Here is a 22332-nt window from a genome sequence, read left to right as displayed (position 1 = left end):
TGCTTTCCAGGCTGCCTTAAATTTCAAAATAATTTGATTGCAGTGATGTTTTGTGGGCATTAAGGTTTTGCTTCTCTGCTTCAGGTAACAAATAACTGCCTTTCCATATAAGATTATAATTTGAATTCAGTTTTAGTTGCTAGCTGGCTGGACTGTAAATCTGCAGATAGCATCGGTGTGAATGTCCATGTTGTTAAATGCCACTTCCTCAGCAGTGGTGTATTGAGTCTTATAGTTAGAGCTATTACTTTACAGACATGGATCACCCTTATCATTAGTGATGAAACGGTTAGCCATAAATGACATTTATTATAACAGGATTTCAAAACTGTGTGTACTTTGTACCATTGTCATAACCACCCAGTGGAGCGCATGCTTTCCCCAGTTGCTGCTCTCCCGATGTGTTTGATTTTCAACTTCCCCCAATTCCCCATCTAACGAAATTCCATTCATAGGTCACCAGACTGGAGAAACTAGCATAACAAATGAAACCGCGGTGTTAACAAGGTTCTCTGAATCTTGGCTGGCTTGAGGTGTAAGAAAACGTCAGCTTCTGGGTGGAGTTGATTAATTGAATGGCAATGACCGGAAGGGGATTCGACGTTTTCTGGAAAGGTTTTAATAAAAGAGGGATAGCGCGAGCCTCCCGTGACGTCACCCGATTCCCCCCCACCCGGAGACCAGCCACCCGCCGATAGAATTCGGAAGGAAAACAACCGTTGAAAGAAGAGCAATTGCTTATTATCCCCTTCGCTCTTTAAGGTAGAAGGCGGACTCTCGGCAACCGTTACTTCCCCCCATGTGTGACGCACGCCGCGTCTTCATTGGCGCAGCGTTCGAATGGTTTCGGCTGCAATTGGATAAAGCAGGATGGAGAGGCGGGTTTTCGGGAGAGAATGTTGTGGCAAGCTCTGGAAGATTCCTCCGCCCGCCATATAAACTTAGAAAGGAAAGCGCCGCCTCCTAAATTACAGCTTGAGGAGACGAGCGAGCGGGGTAGGTGGCCGGCTACTGAGGGAGTTGCGAAGGGCGATGGGGAAAGATTATTATCGTATCCTGGGCCTGGGCCGTGGGGCTAGCGAAGATGACATTAAGAAGGCATATCGTAAGCAGGCGCTGCGCTACCATCCCGACAAGAATAAAGATCCAGGAGCCGAGGAGCGCTTCAAAGAAATCGCCGAGGCGTACGACGTGTTGAGCGACCCAAAAAAGCGCGAGATTTTCGACAAGTTCGGCGAGGAAGGTGCGTGCCGAGGGAAACAGGCCGGGCCGGGAAGTCGTAGGAGCGGGCGGAGGGGAATTCGAGTCTGCGATGTATGGGGTGGGAGTGGGGGTGTCTCGCTTATCCGAATTTACGGAGCGGGGTGGATCTAATTTGTTTAGAATCGGACTAGCGAAACGGCCTTACTGGGCTGCTGCCTTTGCTGTATTCTCTTAAGAAGGAAATTGCAATAACCTGGCTCCCAGTGTAAATCGCAGGACGCAAGAGGGGAAAAAACCAAATTAACTGGTGGGTAGGCAAGGGAAGCAGAATTAACCCCTCCCCCTCCCCCGGTTGAATTGAAGCGAATGAAATTGGAAAGTGAAACTTCAAAGTGAAACGATTATACTCGGGCTGGGGACTCGAATAAAAAAAAAAATCAGCTTTGAAATATTTTTATCTTTTAAATTTTGCTTAAGCCAAAAAATGCCCTTCCTTCGACTGTACGTCTCTCTGACATTAAAAATTCTATTCGGCTGTTAACCCTCGGTTGCTAATTAATCTTGATCCCACCCTGAAAGGATAGCTGCGAACTTTCCAGTTTGTTACTATTATAATTGTCAGATGTAGCTTTTAGGTCTTGTTAATAAAGACTTCTTTTCCCAGCGGCTGTGGAAAACGACCGTGTTGGGACTAATTTCCTAAGGAAGGGGAAGGGAGGGCAAAATAGTGAGAACAAACAAGTTATTTAAACAAGTTATTTTACTCTCCATTCTGGAAACTGGCCAGATGAGTTGCCATCTTTGAATTGTTCTGATTGTATTAAGGTCACTCCTCAAAAATCCACCATTACTTTACAGGTTCTTCCTGTCTAGGAAGCTTACTTTGAGCCAGGTGGATAAATGCTTCACCTAGAAAGCTACAAAATAATGTATTAAAATGCAGAATTTCTCCTTTTTCTAATGATTTTATATACATTAATAAAGATTGCTGAGTGTATAAATTCTGTCAACTTTCTACCTTGTGGCATGTATGTTTTAAAGAACATTCCATCTCTAGCATCTATAAAACAGCATTTAAAACTGACCCTCTTAATTACTATAACATTTGTACAGATTTGGGATAGTTTTTCAGTACTGGCTTCCATTATCTTTCTTGCTTCAATTCATAGTAAATAGTCAGCAATTTTCCTCTGAAGGCTTGGTAAAATATGTATTCACTGCATATATTTGGGTTGCATGACAAGCTGTCTAAGATAGGTGGAGCCTTTCCTGCAAAGTCTTCTAGTAGTAGCTAGAATATTCTAGCATATTCTTATGCTGGTGTCCTTTCCAATATTTTTATTCGTGCTAAATGGTTTTTTTTTTCATAATTCTTAAAATCCCTTTTGCTTTATCCAGTTGAGGTAGAAATTAATGATAATTTGTGTTGTATCTATAATAACTTTCAGTTCAGGAGAGTATTGTAGACTGAAACACTGAAAAAGGTGTTTTGCTGATTTTATACAGTTGAATCGTGAACATGCTGGAAAAAGGAATTGTGAGAGAAAAATGGAGGTGAAAATTTGAGGCATTTCTAAGATTAGCCCTATTTGATATTCTCAATATAATAATACTAAAAAGAGACATAATGTAGCATGAGACATTGAACATGAGTATTACTCGAAGTGCATTTTTATGTTTTCTATATTTCAGGATTAAAAGGTGGTGGTCCCAGTTGTAGTGGAGGAGGTCCTAATGGTACTTCATTCACTTACACCTTCCATGGAGATCCTCATGCCATGTTTGCGGAGTTCTTCGGTGGACGGAATCCTTTTGATACCTTTTTTGTTCAGAGGAACGGAGATGAGGACATGGATGTTGATGATCCTTTTTCAACTTTTCAAAACTTTGGCAATATTGGTTTTGCTCGTAGTCGTGGAGGACATGAAAACATCCGCAAGAAACAAGATTCTCCAATCATCCATGAGTTGAGGGTGTCGTTGGAGGAAATTTACACAGGTTGCACCAAGAAAATGAAAATTTCACACAAGCGGCTCAATCCAGATGGGAAAAGCACACGCAGTGAGGATAAGATTTTAACAATAGAAGTAAAACGAGGGTGGAAAGAAGGAACTAAAATCACATTCCCCAAAGAAGGAGACCAAACACCAACCAACATTCCAGCTGATATTGTTTTTGTTCTAAAGGACAAGCCACACAACACTTTTAACAGAGATGGGTCTGACATTGTGTACCCAGCTAAGATCAGCCTCCGTGAGGTAAGTTAAAAAAAAAAAACCTGTCATTTGAAAAATGGACTAGGTAGTAAAATGTCTGAATTACTGCATTTTGAAATAGATTAAAGTTTAATTCGGATAATCGATATATAACTAAGAATAGACTTGTTGCAACTTTAAATAGCCCCTAAGAGTATATATTCTCAAGATACAGGCAGCATTATGGAACACATGCAGGAAGCATGCTTCATATTGCTGTAGTAGCTTGAACAGGAACATTGAAGTATATTGGTATATATGTGGCATTCAGGTTTTTGGCATTTTTTCTTATAGAATCTAATTGAAGTTTAAAGTCTTGGTCAAATTTTTCTCATATGTGGTTTATTTTTATATACAGGCTTTGTGTGGCTGCACTGTGAATACACCAACTTTAGATGGCAGAACCATACCAATGATATTCAAAGATGTCATTAAACCTGGCATGAAGCGAAGAATCCCTGGAGAAGGCCTTCCATTTCCCAAGAATCCAAATCAGCGAGGGGATCTTATTATTGAATTTGATGTAAGATTCCCAGACAGAATTCCACAGTCTTCCAAAAGCGTCCTAGAACAGATCTTGCCAATATAATAAGACTGGCACCGACTGGACTACACTACCTCTATTATGGAGGATTACAGACTGGAATCAAGATTTCAGGGTCCGTTTTGGCAGTGGACATGAGAGTAACTTTATGCTACAAAAAGTTTCATTGGAAAAAAAAGAGTATTGCACTGCTAAATGACTTTAGACCCAGACTGCCTTTGCTCATAGCATTTATAACCAGGAGCATTTGCTGAAAGCAACAGGAAAACATCTCAAAAATTTGTATCCGAGTATGGCGACCAGTAATGATTTCTGCATCTATTTGACAAGCCGTAGTCAGGCCATGCCAATGCAGATTTTCATTACAAAAAAAGAGACTAAAATCTAAACTGGACTTCAAAAGTAAACATTGTCAATCTCTTGTCTATGTTGTATTGTCTTTGTCTTTTACATTATTTCCTGAAGGGGGATAGGCTATTTTAGTAAATATTCAGATTTCCAGCTTCCGTGATATACCTATGGTACGCCTTAAATAGTACCAAATGCTGACATTCTGAAAAGTTGTTTATATAGCCATAAAAATAATTTGCCTCTTTCAGAAAGTTGAATAGAATAGGGCTTTTTCTAATACCAGGTAGCTCTTGAACGCATGCAAAAAAAAATACAGGAAACCATCTGATCTGATTTACAGACTTGCCAGATATTTTTTTTCCTGTAGAGACATATTTATACGTCCTGCTGGAGGACGGTCTAAAAGAATTGAATGTATCAAGTCAAATTTACAGTTGAAAATTCTAATAAAAAGACTTTGGAGTCTTGCTTATTGATATATATGCTTAAAATATTTGTTTTGCTCCTATGATGATTAAAAATTTGGTAAATGCCTAATTAAATCTGATGATTGCTGATAAGTGACAAAACAGCAGATACTTAAAACTGCACATGAATTGTCAATGTTTTCTGTCATGGGAAAAAGTCTAATTCTAAACCTTATTTTTCTTAAAGAAATTGCTAAACACCATTTACTTTGTTGAATAACTAAGGATAAGGAGAAATAATCTTTACTGTAATTAGAATATGGCTGTAGCTATCTAATGAAGAATGCAGATTTTCTGCTGCCAAGTGTTTTGAATAGATTCCACCAGGCTCTTTGATCCTTCAGGATTAATTAATGTAGAAAAGCAGTAGAGATGGTTAAGAAATCTAGCCAATTCATCCAAAAATGTTTCATATCCCTACTAGATTATTTGTAATTTAAGACTTGACTGGTTTGGTCACTCACAGACAGCTAATGTTCTAATACTAAAAGTACACCCTCCTTGTCTATAAGGATTTAATAAATATAAATTCCAAAGTGTCATATTTGATATCAATATCAAAGTAAAACTGTCTCTTTAAGGTAGTATACACACTTTATATAACATGAATATTTTGATATTTAATTGGTTTAATGACAGATTTTTGCTTTGAGAGAAATTAATGAACAAAGGTATGTTGGTCTCCAGCTGTAGAATGTACAGCAACAATATACTTCATTACACAAGTTGTTGGTGAGTTCATCAAGTTGGTGAGGTGCCAGTGTGCATGACATCCTCCTATTTAAGTTTGTACAGTGGAACCTGGGTGGAGGAGACTTGTGGTGAAATACATTTCTCATAGCTTGGGGTGGGCCATAATATTGTTAATATAACAATAGCAAGTTTGGTCTAGTGGTTAAGGCACCACATGGGGGACTTCTGGTCCCACCTTAGCTATGAAAATTGATCTTTGGCCAGTCACTTGTTTCTCGGCCCAACTCCCCTCCCAGAGTGGTGGTTGTGGGAAAAATAGGAAGAAGATACGTTGGGATCTGTTCGCTACCTTGAGTTTATTTGTGGATGTACAATATTTCAGTGATACATATCCTGTAAACAGGTCCTACCCAAAAGTCTTTTCTGCTCTGCCTGACTTCAGTGAGATAATGATCTAATTTGAATTTGATTCCAGGTTACTATATGGATCATGAAGTTGCTTAGCAACAGGGAAATGTTTTGAGACTGACATCTGTTTTTTTGTTTGTTTTTTTGGTCTAGCATACAGCCATATGGTTTCCTGGTAGTCTTCTCAAAATATAAACCAAATCTAATTGTAAATTTTTAAAAGCCACTATAGTACCGTAAAAGCCCCAACATTTCCACTCAAAATATAGGTTTGTTATATACTCGGGTATAAGCACCCCCCACTTGGAGGCATGTTTTTCAGGGCAAAAAAGTCATCTTATACGCCGGCAAATACGGTACCTTGCCCAATAGCTTTTGTTTAGACTAGAAACTGAGCTACAGTAATGAAGTTTTCTAGCTATTATTTTACACCTACTGGTATTTAGAGTATAACTGTCAAAGAACTTTAAGTTTGTGCTAAATCTGGTTCAGAATTTTTGAGGGCTAGTTTGGTGGGGAGGTATACATCTTAATGATTCACAAACTGGAAAGAAGCTATATAAACAAAACATTTCTACAAGAGCATTTAAAAGCCTAAATAAATCACTTTGGGCATATCAAAAGAAATACATATTCTTGTAAATGGTGTCAAGAACATTTCAGCTACGTGTATAGACTTGTTTTTATGTCAAATGCATATGGGTATGCACACACAGAAGCTGAAGTACCTGAATTACACTGTTGATTTTGCTGTATGTACAATGACAACACATGACAGCTATGCAGAAAAAAAAATACTTTGCATGAGTTGTCATTACAGGTATCATTCCCAATGGAAAAAGGGATAAAAGACTTAAGTAGAATTAAATATCTGAAATCAAAGCTGTACAAAATAACAGGTTCCAACAAGCTGTTAGGCTAACTCTAACTCATTTCTAGCACAGTATATGTGCAATTTATTATTCTGCATCCTGAACAATCGCAGTAGTGAAGGCTATCATTAGTTACTGGGCAAAACATCCTGCCCAGTTCAAAGTCTTGGTATTAACCTTTAGAATCTTTAATTTCCTGGATATTAGATTACTGGAAGGGTCACTATTTTTATGTTTCTCTGTTTGGCTACTGAAGTCATCTGAAATCTCAGTTTATCAACTTTAAAAAAATGGCTACTAGATCTTTTCAATGGTACTTAGAGGTTTTTTTTTTTGTCCCTTCAGAGAGACTTACTGGCAGTTCAGGCCCAATGAAAATTTTCATTTTCCCAAGATTTTTAGCATCTAAATATTGAAAATATTTTTCTGTTACTCGTTTTTTTTCTGTTATTCGTTTTTAGAAATAAAATTGTATGTTTATATTGTGATTCTTTTTGTACTTGGAAAGCTAAGCAAATGTGTGCTATGTTATGATGCAGTAAAGCGAACAACTCAATGCCCCTGGCTTACTCATGAAAAAAAATGCAGCAATAGGTGATAGTGATCAATGTTTAACATTATTTGTAGTCCTTGACATAAGACCACAATGGAGTCCAAAATGTCTATTGCTAAGCAAGGCAGTTAAGTGAGTTTTGCCCCATTTTATGGCCTTTTTACCACAGTTAAGTGAATCACTGCAGTTACTGCAGTGATCAAGGTTGACTCAGCCTTCCATCCTTCCGAGATTGGTAAAATGAGGACCCAGATTGTTGTGGGGCAATATGCTGACTGTAGATCACTGTAAAGCACTATGAAACAGTATATAAGTCTTAAGTGCTATTGCTATCATGAGGTCGTTAAGCAAATTTGGATTTCCCATTAACTTTATGTGTCGTAAGTCTGCTGGGAAGGTTACAAATGGTGCTCACATAATCCTTGGACAGTGCAACTGTCAAATAGATGCCAATTGCCCCAAATGCCCAAATGCCCATGAAGATGTTGCAAATGTCATAAGCAGAGGTGGTATTCAGCAGGTTCAGACCAGTTCTGGAGAACCAGTAGCAGAAATTTTGAGTAGTTCAGAGAACCGGCAAATACCACCTCTGACATAGTCTGACAGGAGATTTTACAGTAGTCTTCTGCCTTGGCCATGCCCACAGAACCAGTAGTAAAAAAAATTGAATCCCACCACTGGTTAAGTAAAAAATCATAAGGCATTTTTTTAAATAGCATTGTAACTGAACAGTCACTATATGGTTATAAATTCGGGACTACCTGTATCTGATATTGATATAAACAAGTTGGTATAATATCATACAGTAGAAAGGCAAGGAGTATTCAAAATGTAACCTACTACAGTTCATGAAGTAGATCAATAGCAATATAGATGTCTAGATATATATTTTCCCTGTTAGCTATATTCTAATTTTTATGAGTTTGACAACTATTGTTTCTGTAGGCTTATAATTCTAGATTATACTTTAACACTGTTTCAAAATTATTTCCATTTATAGCAAACTAAAACCTTAAATGTGGAATTTCCCATGTTGTATTCAATTCATTTTAAATAAAAATGACTGATTTCTTGTATATATACAACTGAATATGAATATTTAGGCACTCAGTCAAATGGTATGTTTCAACTGAAGTAAACCAAACCAGGCATTATCTTTACATGATATAAAATTGTGCATGACATATTTCTGCAAATTTTAATGCATACTTATTGATGTGCCATTGTTTACAGATTAAAAAAATAGAATATATCAGATGCAAAGACTGGGCATTCTTTCTACCAGTTTTTTAAGCATTTCCTTTGCTTGAAATAATAGTTTCTAAACATTTCCTGTAGTCATGTTAAATCTTGTTTTATTTATTTGAAAACGTGAAGATCAAAGCATATTTGTGCTAGAACTGCAAATAGTCAGATCTATGAAACAAAACCCACATGACTGGAAATGACCTGTTTAAAAATGTACCTAAAGAAAAATAGTTACCCACACATCCGCAGCACATAGTTGCTTATATACTTAGAAACAATTGTAAGAAAACTAAAGTGTGTGTGTGTATAAAATCAAGATAAACCTGACACATTTTGGATCAAAGTCCTTTGTATTGAGGAAACAAGTTGAACTGTAAGTGGCAATCACCAAGATACTTTTGGAGAAAAAGAAATAAAATATTTGAATAAAAATTACCTTGCCAACATTTAAGAATGGAGGTGGCTCTATTGTGATTTGGGTTATGTGGTAGCCAGTGGTGCAGGATGAATTATATGGGGAGAATGGGTTCAATATAGAAGCCCCACAATAATTGAAGAAAACAGTTCTTTCAGTATCCATAACATACAACCACAAAGGGAAGAGGAAATGCAGCAGCACAACTGCAGACAAATGGCAAAGGAGGTATTGCAGCACCAAACAACGGCAGCAGAAGAGTGGGGCAGAAAGTGGGCAGGGGTGCTTTGAGCTCATATTCCATAGTGAGTTCTTCAGGAGAAAAGATGGCAGGAGCAATTTATAGGAGTGACTTGTGATCTTTCCAACTGACTTCCCCATTGACTTTGCTTGTGGGATGCCAGCAGAGGAGGTTGCAAATGATGATTTCATGACCACAGGATGCAGCAACCACTGTAAGCCCAACCTGGTGCCCAAATTGCAATCACCCAAGTGTGGTGGTATTGCAACAATTGGAAGTGTGGTTCACCAGCAGCCTGTGAAGACGGTAACAGAATCGGACAGTGGGGAAGAACGGGGAGCAGTCAGGGAGTCTTGAGAGGACTCGGATGAGGGTCCTGCATCTGATGCAGAGATACGGCCAGGACCATCTGGGAGTTGGGTGCTGACTCCTGGAGCCTCCAGAGCCTCCGGAGTCTGGCAGCAGTGAGGCAGAGGAACAGGGAAGCCTGTTCACAGTGGGCACAGAGCTGCTAGAAGGCGAGAACAGCTGAAACAAAAGGGGTGACTCGAGAGTAAGGATGGGAGGTAATTGCCCCTCCCATAAGGTATAAAGGACAGGCAAAGATGATAAAATCTTTGCAGGAAGCAAAGTCGTTCGTTTGGTTCAGATTCATTCCTGAAGCTCTTTGTACTTCGGTTGGTTTCTTTTCTAGTTCATTAGACACTTCTGTTAGTGGCAGCACTTCACAGGGAAGAAAGGTGGGTGCTTATCTTGTGAAACTTTTTGAGAGTCATTACTGGCTGGGAATGAAAATAATTCCCAGCGTTGCAATAAAACAAGACTTGTTTTTAAAATAAGCATGTGCATTATTACAGACTCGGAAGCCTTGGTCAGAACAGGAAGGACCAGAGCAGAGGTGGTATTCAGCAGGTTCTGACCAGTTCTGGAGAACTGATATTGGAAATTTTGAGTAATTCAGAGAACTGGCAAATACCACCTGACTGGCCCCACCCCCATCTATTGTCTGCCTCCCAAGTCCCAGCTGATCATCTGGGTCTTTTGTTGCTGTGTATAGAATGCAGCTGGAAAGCAGGTTAGTGGATGGGGTGGGAGGGGAGGGGATTTTGCAGTAATCCCCCAGGAGTGGGGAGGGAATGGGGATTTTGCTTCCTTCCTCTGCCACGCCCACCAAGTCACACCCACCAAGCCACACCACGCCCAAGCCACACCCATAGAACCGATAGTAAAAAAAATTGAATCCCACCACTGGACCAGAGGTATCATTCATTTAGTGCCATCACAACATTGAGGGTTGCTGTACAGATGGTTGTTAAATCAAGAACTATCTGTACCTCCACAATGGTATAAAAATAAGAGCAAAGCTTATGGAATTATGTTGGAACAAATGCCATCTCACTAGCCAAATGAACCAATGTTGCTGTCAAACCAATTTCACTCTTCAACCTAACCTAGTTTATTAAATACAAATTTAAGAAAAGAGGCTGAGAGATGCACAGTATATTCTGAGATTCTTGGAAAAAATAATGGAAACTATGTATTCATAGAAACTATGTATTGTTAAGGAACAGGAATCTATTAAGGCAGTGATCCCCAACCTTTCTTATGCCACGGCCCAGTATCCCCAACCTTTTTTATGGCGCGGCCCGGTACCGGCATTAGCTGGGTTCCGCCATCTTTTTTTGATGAAAAAGTGCTTCCGGTGACCTCACCGAAGCACTTTTTCATCAAAAAGATGGCGCAGCGCTTCGTGAGCTTTTCGGGTAGAAATGGCTTTCTACCCGGAAAAGCTCACGACGCGAGCGCGCCATCTTTTGATGAAAAAGTGCTTCCGGTGAGCTTTCTATCCGGAAAAGCTCACCGGAAGCACTTTTTCATCAAAAAGATGGCGGCGCCCAGCAAACCAGCGGCCCGGTAGGACTTGTTCCACGGACCGGTACCGGTCCGCGGACCGGTGGTTGGGGACCCCTGTATTAAGGAACCTATTTCCAGGACAGTGTTCCTATGCTTGCAAATCAATCCTAATCTCAGGTGCGATCGACCAGGTCCATCATGAAAGGTTCAATTAAACTAATTTATTTCTAAAAGCCTATGCATAGGGATCTTCTCAACTCACACTGGTCATCTGCCTAGAGTTAGCTAAAGGTCAATGGCACTCAAGGGGAGTTAGACTTAGTTCTCTTGTGGCTATGTAGGGATTCTAGACTGATCCCCCTTTTCGCTCCACCCTCTAGTTCCGCTATCCCTTCTCCTACACTTATATAGGTTTAAAGATACATTTATTTTTTATTTATTTATTTGATTTGTCAATTGCTTACAAGATAATAGGTATAAGTATAAACATAGTTATGAATACATGGATACATATAAGAAAAATAAAAGAAACAATAAAACAGGGACGGTAGGCACGTTGGTGCGCTTATGCACTACAGACCTCTTAGGAAAGGGGTGAGGTCAATAGTAGAAAGTCTAAGGTTAAAGTTTTTGGGGTTTGGGGAAGAAACCACAGTATTTCAGACACTGACCACTCTGTTGCTGAAGTCATATTTCCTGCAATCAAGTTTGGTGCGGTTTTGACTTACCTCCCCAAATCTAGTACCTTGACATATGTCCATTCCACATGGTAGACCAGAGTAGAAAGGCAAAAGTCATACATGTTAGTACTAATTTTGTTTTAAAAGATTAGAACATAGAAACTTGCAACTCTGAATACGCTTTCTTCCCCCCCTTCCCATATCATCATATGAATTTGGGAGGGACATCTCCCAGATGCTTTCTCAAATTACAGTACAAATTCCTGCCCAGGACTCAGATTTCTTATACCTGATTGTTGTCTTGGTTGTGGCTCTTTCTCTTGTTCCTCAATGTTATTCTTTCTGTCCATTACATATATGTATTTCTTCATTTAAAACATTTTTATTCTGCTCTTCAGTTCAATAAAGTTGCCCATTTATAAGAACCCCGGCTCAAGGCCAACTCCTGAGAGATGTGGAAAACTTTGTTTATAAATATTTGGTTATCCTCGACCTTGAATTAAACTAGGCGATGAACATATATATAATATTTTGCATGTTAAATGAGTACTGGGATTTTTTCCCCCACTGGAGTGTTTATGTTTGTCGTGTTTTTATATAATTTTTCTCGTTATTTTGTAAACTGTCCAGAATCTAGCACATGGGGTGGCCAATGTATTGAATAATAAATAAATAAATAAATAAACAGAAGAGAGAAATGTGTGATGCTTCCCATGCTATGTTCTGCATCATGAGAGCTCCTAAAAACACCAGCTTCACGGGCCAAATCTGGCTCTTACTGAAAATGAAATGAAATTGCTGCATCTTTCCTGCTCCTCCACAGCCCTCTCCCAATAAGCATCAGGTACCGACAAAGCGTCCTGCTTTGGCTACCTGGTTTTCCCCGGCTCGCCTTTCTGCTTTGTCATTAGTGCTCCGTGTGGCTGTAGCGACCGAATTGGCCAGCGGAAGGCGACGCAAGCACAAACGCAAAGTGGACGTCGTGATGATATTTCCTAGGGCGAGACCCATTACCCCTTAATGGTTTTCCCAGATAGTACTTTCCGTCGCCCCCTTTTCCAAGGTGGTACATCCCGCTCTCCGTTCCACGCCTTAATCCGCTCCATTCACAGCACCTTTGAACGAAAGGGGAGGGAAAGAGGCTGGAGGAGGGAAGTTGCCATAAAGCCCAGGAATGTTCCGGCTCAAGAGAGCAAGCTCGGTGATTTGCCAGGGAAAAAAGCGATGCGCTCTTCAATTGGTTGGGAGGCGGTGTTTTAGATCCCGCCCTCTCTTGAGGGACAGGCAGGCGGTGTCGGGCTGTAGTTGGGCTGAGGGACGGGCCCGGAGAAGAAACGGACGGGGGGTAAGGAAAAGGGGGAAGGGAGGCGGATGGTTTCACGGAGAACTTCGAGAGCGGGTGGGGCTTCGGGCACGAAAGGAGGCTTTGGTGGGGCCAAAAGCCGGGGGAAGGAACCGGGCGTCCGAGCATCCTTTGCTCTTTCTCTAACCTCCCTACCTCCCCCCCCGCCACCAAGCAAGCTTCCTGCGTGTTTGCACATGTCGAAAACCCGGCCGGGGTTGCTTGGATACACAATCCGATGAGGTGCGATTTGCCCGCGAGCAAATCTTGTTGGGACAACTGTCAGTTGAGGCGAGAGGAATTGGAGATCCCACTGAATGGAAGTTGTCGATTGTGTCGTTTTCCTGCGCTTTTAAGTTTGTTTCTCACGGTTTTAAAGGGGGCTGGGGAAGGGAGTCGTGGATATGGATAAAATAAAGTGAGCGTCGTTGGTGTAACTTCTGAGCAGATGTTATGGCCCTCGGATTACAGGCAGTGGATCAAGTTAAATCAAGAGGAGGGGGGCAACGAATCTTAATTAGTGGCTGCTTTAAAAACCCACATTCCAAATGTAGGGAATGGGTCTGTTTAGGTCTTGCTGTTGTTCCTCATACTTGTGGGGTAAAAGAATGTACTGGCAACTTACCTCTCTGTTTCTCATTGATGGGAGGATTAGCTTTATGATTGACCTTCGTTTTCCTTTAATTGTGGCGTAAGTATAGAGGTAACTTGGTAGCTACACCCAAACGCTGACTAGCAGAGGAAACCGACTTTCCTGTCTTTCCTAAGAAACTCTGAACAGAAAACCAAACATAGTCTGATTTGGGTTAATTTTTTCTCATGTGTTTTGCACAGCTTTCCAAACCGTTGAACATTTCCATTTCTTTCTTTTTTATGGGTTATCCTTCTGTCACTGAATTCTGATTAGATTTGTAACCGAATTGCTGAGCATAACAAGAATTCCCCCTTATAATTATGCTGAATAATGCATATAGCCTAGTAGCCATTAATCAGTAGTCCATGCTTTTAATTTACATTTCAGTTGTATGCTAAAGTGAGTTAACATTTATTTAGGTAAGGTAATAGTTGTGACTTCAGATTTCCATATCATTTGGCCAGTATCTTGCATCAACCTAATGGTGGTCAGATCCAGCCTGTAGACAAAACTGCACATTAGCTGGGGATTCTTGGTGATTGATTCTTGTGATTTCATGTTTTTAAACTCTGCCTGCAGACTTGTAGAGGGATGTGTTGGTCTCTCAGAATCCTTTTGGACTGGAGCAGGAGGTAAGTCTTAGTAAGTAAATAAATATATGAATAAATGGAAACTAACAATTGAATATAAAAGGATTGGCCTACAATCTTGAACAATCACTTAGCTTTTAAATACCAAGTTCATTTTCTGCTTGCCAAAAAATCATGCAACTATCTAAAATTATTTCTGGAAGATTTCCAATAAAGACTTTGATAAGGCTTCCAGTAGTTAAGGGGTAACCTTGGCAGCATTCTGCCAAGTGCTTCCTTTTTTTCTTCTTGTCATCAGTTTTTAACCAAATCTTTAATGTTCTTTTCAATTTGTCATCATTCCAAATTCTTTGAAATTTTCAAGACTTTGAAGTCAGCAGAATATTTATCAAAGATGTATCAATATGACAATAACATTCTAATAATGTGAATTTTTTTATAGCATATATTGTATGCTATATAGTTTTTTATAGCATATATTATAGCTATAATGCTCCTAATGAGCTCTCTATGCTATGCAAATATGTAAAGATGGCCCCTTTTTTGCTATTTTCCCATGCAATGTCTATTTGCTTGTCATGAGGAGGTCATTCAATATTAGTCCTCGAGTCAAAAAAGCTTAGCTACTCTAGCAGGGGATATTGTTAGTGTTATCTTTTCTCTGATAATTCAGGGAGCAACAGTTTAGCATGAGCTCAGTTGAAATTTAGCCATCATTTTTAATATTTGTTTTTAAGTAAAATAAAAATAGCTGAAATTCTGAAATGTTTCTTTCCTACTTTGCGTCATAATATGTTGGCCTAGTTAAGACCTTTGCTCACATATGTTTTAATGATCCAGGATAAGTCACAGCCATAATATTCTTATCGCATTAGAGAGAATAACAAAGCTAACTCTAGGCTGCAGCTCTCTGATAAGTTCAATGGTAATTATAGAAGAGACTGAATATAATAGAAAAGATATTTTGTATTTCCTTAAATATTCTGCCTAAATAGTTTTAAATATTACTATTCTTTGATTTTGTTCTTAAGGCATAGAAGTTAATTTTTATAATAATCTTCTAATATTAATGCATATTACAATTCCTGCATATTAATAAGAAATGGTAGTTTTTCTACTTTGTGTTTATTAATGCGCATATTCATATAAATATGCATTTATATTGATGCAGTTTTATTAAACTTTGTTATTTCTCTATTCATTGAGGGTTAATCAAAATATTAAGTCCTAAAGGAGTCACCTTGTTTATAAAGTCTAAATGTTAGTAGTAATATTGGTCGCAACAGCTGGTAAAGTTACCAAGTTTTTAAAATAAGGATGATAAAATAACATATTTCAAAGGGAAGGTACTCCTAACCTGGAAGGAAAGGCTCTTGAATTTAGTGAGACATCTCCATGTAAATAAGATGGAGGAATAGAATGCTGGGGATATACAAAAACCAAAGATATCTATTATTAATAGATGGAGATGGCAACAGAATGAATGTTTTAACATCAAATTCGGTTGAGAAATGCATATTGAAGCAGAGTGTTTTTAAAAGAAGGACATAAAATTTTTATTTAATGTCTAGAATATGCATTACCTGTAAAAAAAGGTGATGTAGGATGTTATCTCACAGCCATCTCTATTACAGATTTTAAACAGGGGCTTGGCAAACATCCTTTCAGTTGTTAATATGGGTAAGGTAATTCCTATTTCAGATGGATTTGCCAGATGGATCTATTTGAGGCTTTCATTTATTCAGAACTTAGAGTTTGAATACTTATCCTAATTCATTACAGGTAAATTTCTTCAGTATGGAATGTCAACAAGTCTGAGTGAACAGCTTTACAAGAAGTTCATGAAACAGTTCTTGATTTCTTTCATTTCCCAAAATTACATTTGCTTCAGGCAGCTCAGATCTTGAAATTCAGGACTGCTGTACAGAAGTTGAAGGCTGAAAGCATTAATGTTTGCATTATGGTGGGATATGTCAACAGTCTATGTCTGCTGTCTACACCAATTAATTCAGCATTTTTGGAAACGTGACAAGAAAAGTATTTAGAGTTAATTTTAAAATGCATAAATTCCTATAGTTCTGTTGGATTCATTTCAGAGTCTGGATGTTGTTTTGAGCAGTTTTCAGAAATGGAACCAAAGAACTAAATTTGGAGAGAAGATCTTGGATAAAATTTAAGATAAGTACTTGGTTTGTGTGCCTGAGTTTAAGAAAGCAGCCAAGGAGGCTGTAAATACAAAATACTATAATTATATCTAGGACCTGAAAATGGTTGGATGTGTTATAGTATAGTCATGGAACATGCAATATGAAATGAGAACAAATTTTGTTGGATAATGGTGGTGTTATTTTTAGGTAAAAAGGCAGTGCTTAGATTGTGGAGTGCTTTGCCTTGTAACTTGGCTCTGGGTTCTTTATGTGGGGCATAGTTTGGCTATGTTTCCTGCTGTCCCAGTCCCACCCTCTAAGGAACTCCCTGAAGCCAGTTTATCTGCTTTGAATCAGCTTGCAAAGGTATTCTCCACCCTGATTCGAGAATAGAGAGATTGGAAGCTTTTCTCTGGAATGGAGCCTACTGTGGCACTTGCAATTCTCACTGTTGGGGGGCACAAAGCTTGCAGCTGTGCTGGTTCTTGTGTCCTGGTAATTTCTCAACAACTGTAACCCACTTCTAAGGAAGGAGTCATATATTTGGAGCAAAGATGTGGTTTGCCTCTATTATGGTTAACTTTGATTCTACAGTATACTAACATATCATTTGTTTTCTATTTACAACTGCCAACACAAAACTTTGACTGTCTCTGACATTGTTTTAAACATTGGTTTATTATATATGGTGGTAGTTACTTACGAGCTGTCCCTGTGGGGGTTTTTTAGTTGATCTTTTCTCAACCAAAGGAAAGAATTCTGCAGTCCTCAATAATTCCTTAGGATTTTTTTTGTAAAGCGTTCATTAAAGGAATCCCCTGAAATCAGGGAATGCTGGAAAACATGTTTTAGAAACTTCTATTATGGGGATGATAGTGATATAACCAAGAATGAAATAAAAATGAATGCTCTAAAAGTGTTAAGAAAAGTTTTACAGGGGTTAAACAGAACTATGTGAAGTCTCCTTAACTATTTAATGCATTAATGGATAAGCCTTGAAGGAAAGTTTATGATGATATTAGGGGGGTGCTGATTGAGGCTGTGAACGAGCATGTACTTTTGTATGCAGAAGAAAAGTTTTGGCTGAGAACTCAAGTTACTTGCAGCAACTTGTAAGTTCCAGTGAGGAATAGAAATATACACCTGAAAATCAGTATATCAAAATCAGGATAATCGTGTCTGAAAGGAAGACCCTCTGAAAAAATGCAAATTATACCTAAATGGTAGAACTAAAACAAATAGATTAATTTGTGTGCCCTGTGTAAGACATGCAAATACTGGTAGAAAGATCGTGGAAGTATGTGATCTGTTGTGAGGAATAAATGCTTGTCAGGGAAGAAAAGCACCTCTCTGGGAATGTGCCCTGGGTCTCTTTACTGTGTAGAAGTGAAAGTTGGGTATTCAGAAAAAAACGTACATCATTACTAAACTGAATGTGGGGCGGAATGTGTGTAAATTTAGAAGAGGTGGGGTCAAGAATGAATGAGGGATGAAAGAATGAATGTGGACTGAATACAAAAGTGGGTGGCTAAAAAGGAAGAAGTGCTTTGAAGTAGTCATACAGAGAGATTGAATAGCATTCGGTTACAAAACAAATAGATGAAAAAAGAATTGATATATCCAGAGGGAGTGTTGGCAATTTTAAAGAATAAAAGGAGATCTGTGTATGGACATGATAGAAGCAACAGTAAAAAGTTATACGGCATTAGCAATTGACTTTGGCATAAACCAGATTGAGCTATATTTCCCTTTCTTTTATCTCATGACTTTCAATTGCTATTCCTTTCCTTTGTTTTTCTTATAATATTGATTACTATGGAAGGAGAAAATGTGATAGCTATGTATGTATGTATGTAAACGTACACAGTTTGAAACACAGACTAATATTAAATATAATAAGCCCAAACTAAGATTCAGACAATGGCTTCTTATATAGCGAGTATAAAATTAAAACAGCTACTTAATGTAGTTCTGATGCTAGTGTTGAATTTTTCCATTGTTGTTCTAAAGATCCTGTGCTGTGGTACAGGGGGACTTAAAGATACTAGTAGAATAAGAATAGGTCTCTGCTTTCAATCTAGTATCTTATTTTGTTCTCAGAGTCACTGGTTTGAAGATGGGTGGCTATAGAAAATAAATTTACATCTTACAAGATGCAGTCAATATCTTAGTTCAGGTATATCATTTTGGGGTTTGTTTTTGTTGTTCATGGTAACTAGCAACTGAATGTGTGAATGAACTGTTGAAAAATATTTATTTTGCTTTATGTTACAGAACAGATGGAAAAACGATAGGGTGTGAATTGCACAATATATGTATGAATAAGACAGAGTGAAAAAAACTTGGACACTCCCACAACTGGCTTGACATTCCTCACTTAAGGAAATGTAGCCTTTGACAATTAATGAGACTTTCGTTTTCCATACTTTATGGAATTAGGCCCAGGTTGGTCTATTCCTGCATGAGAATAATTGCTAGATGTGATCAGCATTCATGTGGGAACCAGCCCAAGCTACAAGAAGAAGGAAAATTATCTTATGATTAATTATCTAAAGGAGGAACCGTAATTTACAGGAAAATACATGTGTTATATGTAACAAGTCCCAGATTAAACTCCAGGAAATGCCAATAAAAAGGCTCAGCAAATAGTGGGATTTCTTTGCCTCAAACCCCAGAGGGCTACTGCCAGTCACAGGAGATGCTGTGTAGTGTAATAAATACTCTGACCTACAATTATATATCATTCTGAGAACTCCTTCCTATGAGTTTCATCCATATGCTGTATTTAAAGTTCTCTATCAGGTCTATATTCTCTAAAGGATATGATCATTGTTTTTTGAGATGTTTCTGAAGTTTTCATCTCAGGTATTTTGCTTGTATTCTGTAAATGAGGAATTATTACTTACTGTCCAACTTCAATGTGTCTTCCTTCAAAGCATTTCTGTTTTTCAATGATGGTATTGCTGTTTCCTATAAGTGAAATGCAGTCCTTCTTTCATATTTGTACTGAATGTAACTTGTAAAGAGAAATCACCTTCCTATGCCTTGGCTGGTACAGTTTTGTATTGATATTCAATGTTAAATATATTTTAAGTGCAAACCATTCCTTTGCCGTAGTACTACAGCACAAGAATATCTATGCTGCCTCTTATTAAATATTAGACAATTCATGCCCCATTGGGACATTGTTTCAGAGCTATTTCTTACCTAAACAGAGAAACAGGCAAAAACCCAGTGGGAAGCAGGAGTGATTTTTGACTTCCTGCCAGTTTCCCCACTGAGTTTCCTTTTGGGAAGATGGCAGGAAGCATCAGAAATCTTCCTCCCTCTCTCCCCTTTCCTTCTCTTTCTTCCCTCTCTCCCACCTTCCCTTCCTTCTACTCTTCCTTCCTCCCTCCCTCCATATAACTTTGTCATTATCTTTCCTTCCTTCCCTCACTTGAATGCATGAAATATACCACACAGCAGGACGTATGGGAGAGTGTGAAATAGATGCTCTGCGGTTTAGATAGCATGGGGTGTGTATGTGTGGCAGCACAGGTCAAGAAAGGTGTATGGGGTGTATGAGAAGAGTTGCACAAGTTGGGAAGGACATGGAGGGAGCCTGGGGATGCTTTGGAGCGCATGAGAGGCACCATGCAGATCAGGGTTGGTGTGCGGAGCAGGTGGAGCAGCACAGATCAGAAATAATGCATGAATGTGCCAAGAGTGCTGCACTGTTTGAGGAAAAGCATGTGGGGTTGTGTGATGTAGGTTAGTGAAGGTGTGGGGGCACAAGGGCTGCTATGCAGATCAGGAAAGGTAGGTAGTGGTGCGCAAGAGGTACCACAGGGGGCAGGGAAGGTACCATGAGGATGGCATGGGATGGGGAACAGTGAGATAGGAGGCATGCGCAGAGGGGGGCTTTTGTAGAAGGACCAATATAATTCATAATTGGTTCACGGTTTAAGTGAGCTTTAGATTGTTATACTGTTAAACACTTGATATGATCAGAAGTAGGGATCCAGCGTCTAGCCGTTATAATTCATCTTTGCACTTTTGTAGCATGATGAAGTTCAGGTGTTGGGAAAAATCTGTTTCCTGATAACATAATTCCGTGTTATACACTTTATTCCTTCTTTTTCAAAACATACTCAGATCTCCTTTCATGAGCATTTTATTAATCAGGAAATCTTTTCTTCCTTCTTTCTAATAGAAAAAATCTGTTCTTCCTTCTTTCTAATAGGTGAACATGAATTTAAGTTGGAACTTATAACACTATTGTTAAAATAATAAAATGTGTTTGGACATATGTCCACTGGGCACCAGGATGAATTTATAATTTCCATATATCATAGAAAACAAATAATCCTGTGATCAGTTGCATGTTATTTTTTTGGCAAGAATAGTTTTCATTGATCATGAGAAGCTTCTGAAGAATTGAAGAAATATTAGTTCTTTTCTCAGGTTGATCCTGTCCTCCCTTCCGGAACATTGCCATATTATGTGACTGGTAAAATTTTGCTGTGAATATCCAGCTATCCATCTTTACACCTGTTGAATTAAATGTTCTGACTTAATGACTAGAATACGTGTAGGTTTGGATGATCCAGTTCAGTGGTAGAATTCAATTTTTTTTACTACTGGTTCTGTGGGTGTGGCTTATTTGGTGGGTGTGGCTTGTCATGTGACTGGGTGGGCGCGTTTGGTGGTCATGTGATTGGGTGGGTGTGGCCAACTCAATGTCACTCACGTCAAGGGGTGCCTCGCCTGGCCCCTCCCCTCCCAGCCATTCCTTGTTACCCAGCCCCAACTTATCTATAGTTCTGTAAAAATGTTGTTCACCTTTTTTTGACTTTATTATCTGCATACTATAGATGTACTTTCATGGACCACTGAAAGGAGGAAATGCTTTACTCAAGAGTGGGATAGACAAAAGGCTTTTAAGGGGCTGCCACAAAGAAAGGGGGGCAATGTATTTTCCAAAGCACCAGAAGGCAAACAAGAATCAATGGATGGAAACTGAACAAAGACAGAAGCAACCTAAAACTAAGGAGAAACTTCCTGACAGTGAGAACAATTAGCCAGTGGAACTGCCTGTCTCCAGAAGTTCTGGGTGCTCAATCACTGGAAGTTTTTCAGAAAAGACTGGACAGCCATTTCTCTGAAATGGTATAGGGTTCCCCCCAAGGTCCCTTCTAAGTATTATTCTGACACCTTTCCCAGGATTTCTACTCAGAGTTTGGAATCCTCAGTTTTCTTGCCTGAGCTGGGGGTTGGACTAGAAGACCTCCAAGGTACCTTTCAACTCTTGTTAAACACATGTGTATTTCATGCTCTGGACTATTGACATTGAATGCATGTAAACCCTGAAAAATATGTGGTAGCCCTGGGCAAAAGAAAGGCAGAAAAATCACTCTAGGTGTAGGGACAGTGTAAAATATTAACACATGATAAATAATGGAACAATTAAAAATAATAGCACAGAGTTTTATCTCTCTCTCTCTTCCTAATTTTTTCTTTCTTTACCTTCCTCTTTCTCTCTCTCTCTCTCTCTCTCTCTCTCTCTCTCTCTCTCTCTCTCTCACACACACACACACACACACACACACAGCACTTAACAGACAAGCATTTTGGAAGCAGCTCCTTTAAATTTCTCCAAGGCTTGAGTGGATTCCCCCACCCCCTCTGTCAGACCGCACTCCTTCTCACTCCAGACACTTTAATTCACAAGGGGAAAGCGATACTTGCAGCATCCATGCCTTTCTTCCTTTTCTCCGGGGAGAAAGAGTGATCGCAAGTGAGCGACCGGGTTGGGGGCGTGTCCAGCCAGGGATTGCCACTGGTTCGGCGACC

At 39.1% G+C, this 22332-nt stretch overlaps 2 protein-coding genes across 6 annotated transcripts in view; both read left to right on the top strand.

The window, feature by feature from the left end:
* Positions 1-564: 564 nt before the first annotated feature.
* On the top strand, positions 565-4833 carry DNAJB1 (DnaJ heat shock protein family (Hsp40) member B1). Its single transcript, XM_026676935.2, has 3 exons — positions 565-1243; positions 2896-3461; positions 3817-4833. Exons 1-3 carry the CDS (start codon positions 1033-1035, stop codon positions 4045-4047), a joined length of 1008 nt encoding a protein of 335 aa, XP_026532720.1. The 5' UTR covers positions 565-1032; the 3' UTR covers positions 4048-4833.
* Positions 4834-12893: 8060 nt separating this feature from the next.
* The window catches only part of GIPC1 (GIPC PDZ domain containing family member 1), a 41385-nt gene continuing 31946 nt past the window's right edge, over positions 12894-22332 (top strand). Inside the window, exon 1 of one of the 5 annotated variants that reach the window (XM_087955608.1) lies at positions 12894-12985. The gene's annotated coding sequence lies outside the window, so the exon portion shown is untranslated. Of the gene's footprint in view, positions 12986-13030; positions 13130-13180; positions 13545-22332 lie in introns of those variants that run through there. The other 4 variants (XM_026676934.2, XM_087955607.1, XM_087955606.1 and 1 more) reach the window with 4 other exon arrangements.

This window comes from Notechis scutatus, chromosome 2 (genome assembly GCF_049901735.1).
Source record: "Notechis scutatus isolate UNSWTSFEM ecotype Mainland chromosome 2, rNotScu1.2, whole genome shotgun sequence".
NCBI lineage: Eukaryota > Metazoa > Chordata > Lepidosauria > Squamata > Elapidae > Notechis > Notechis scutatus.
This window is presented reverse-complemented; position numbering and strand designations above follow the sequence as displayed.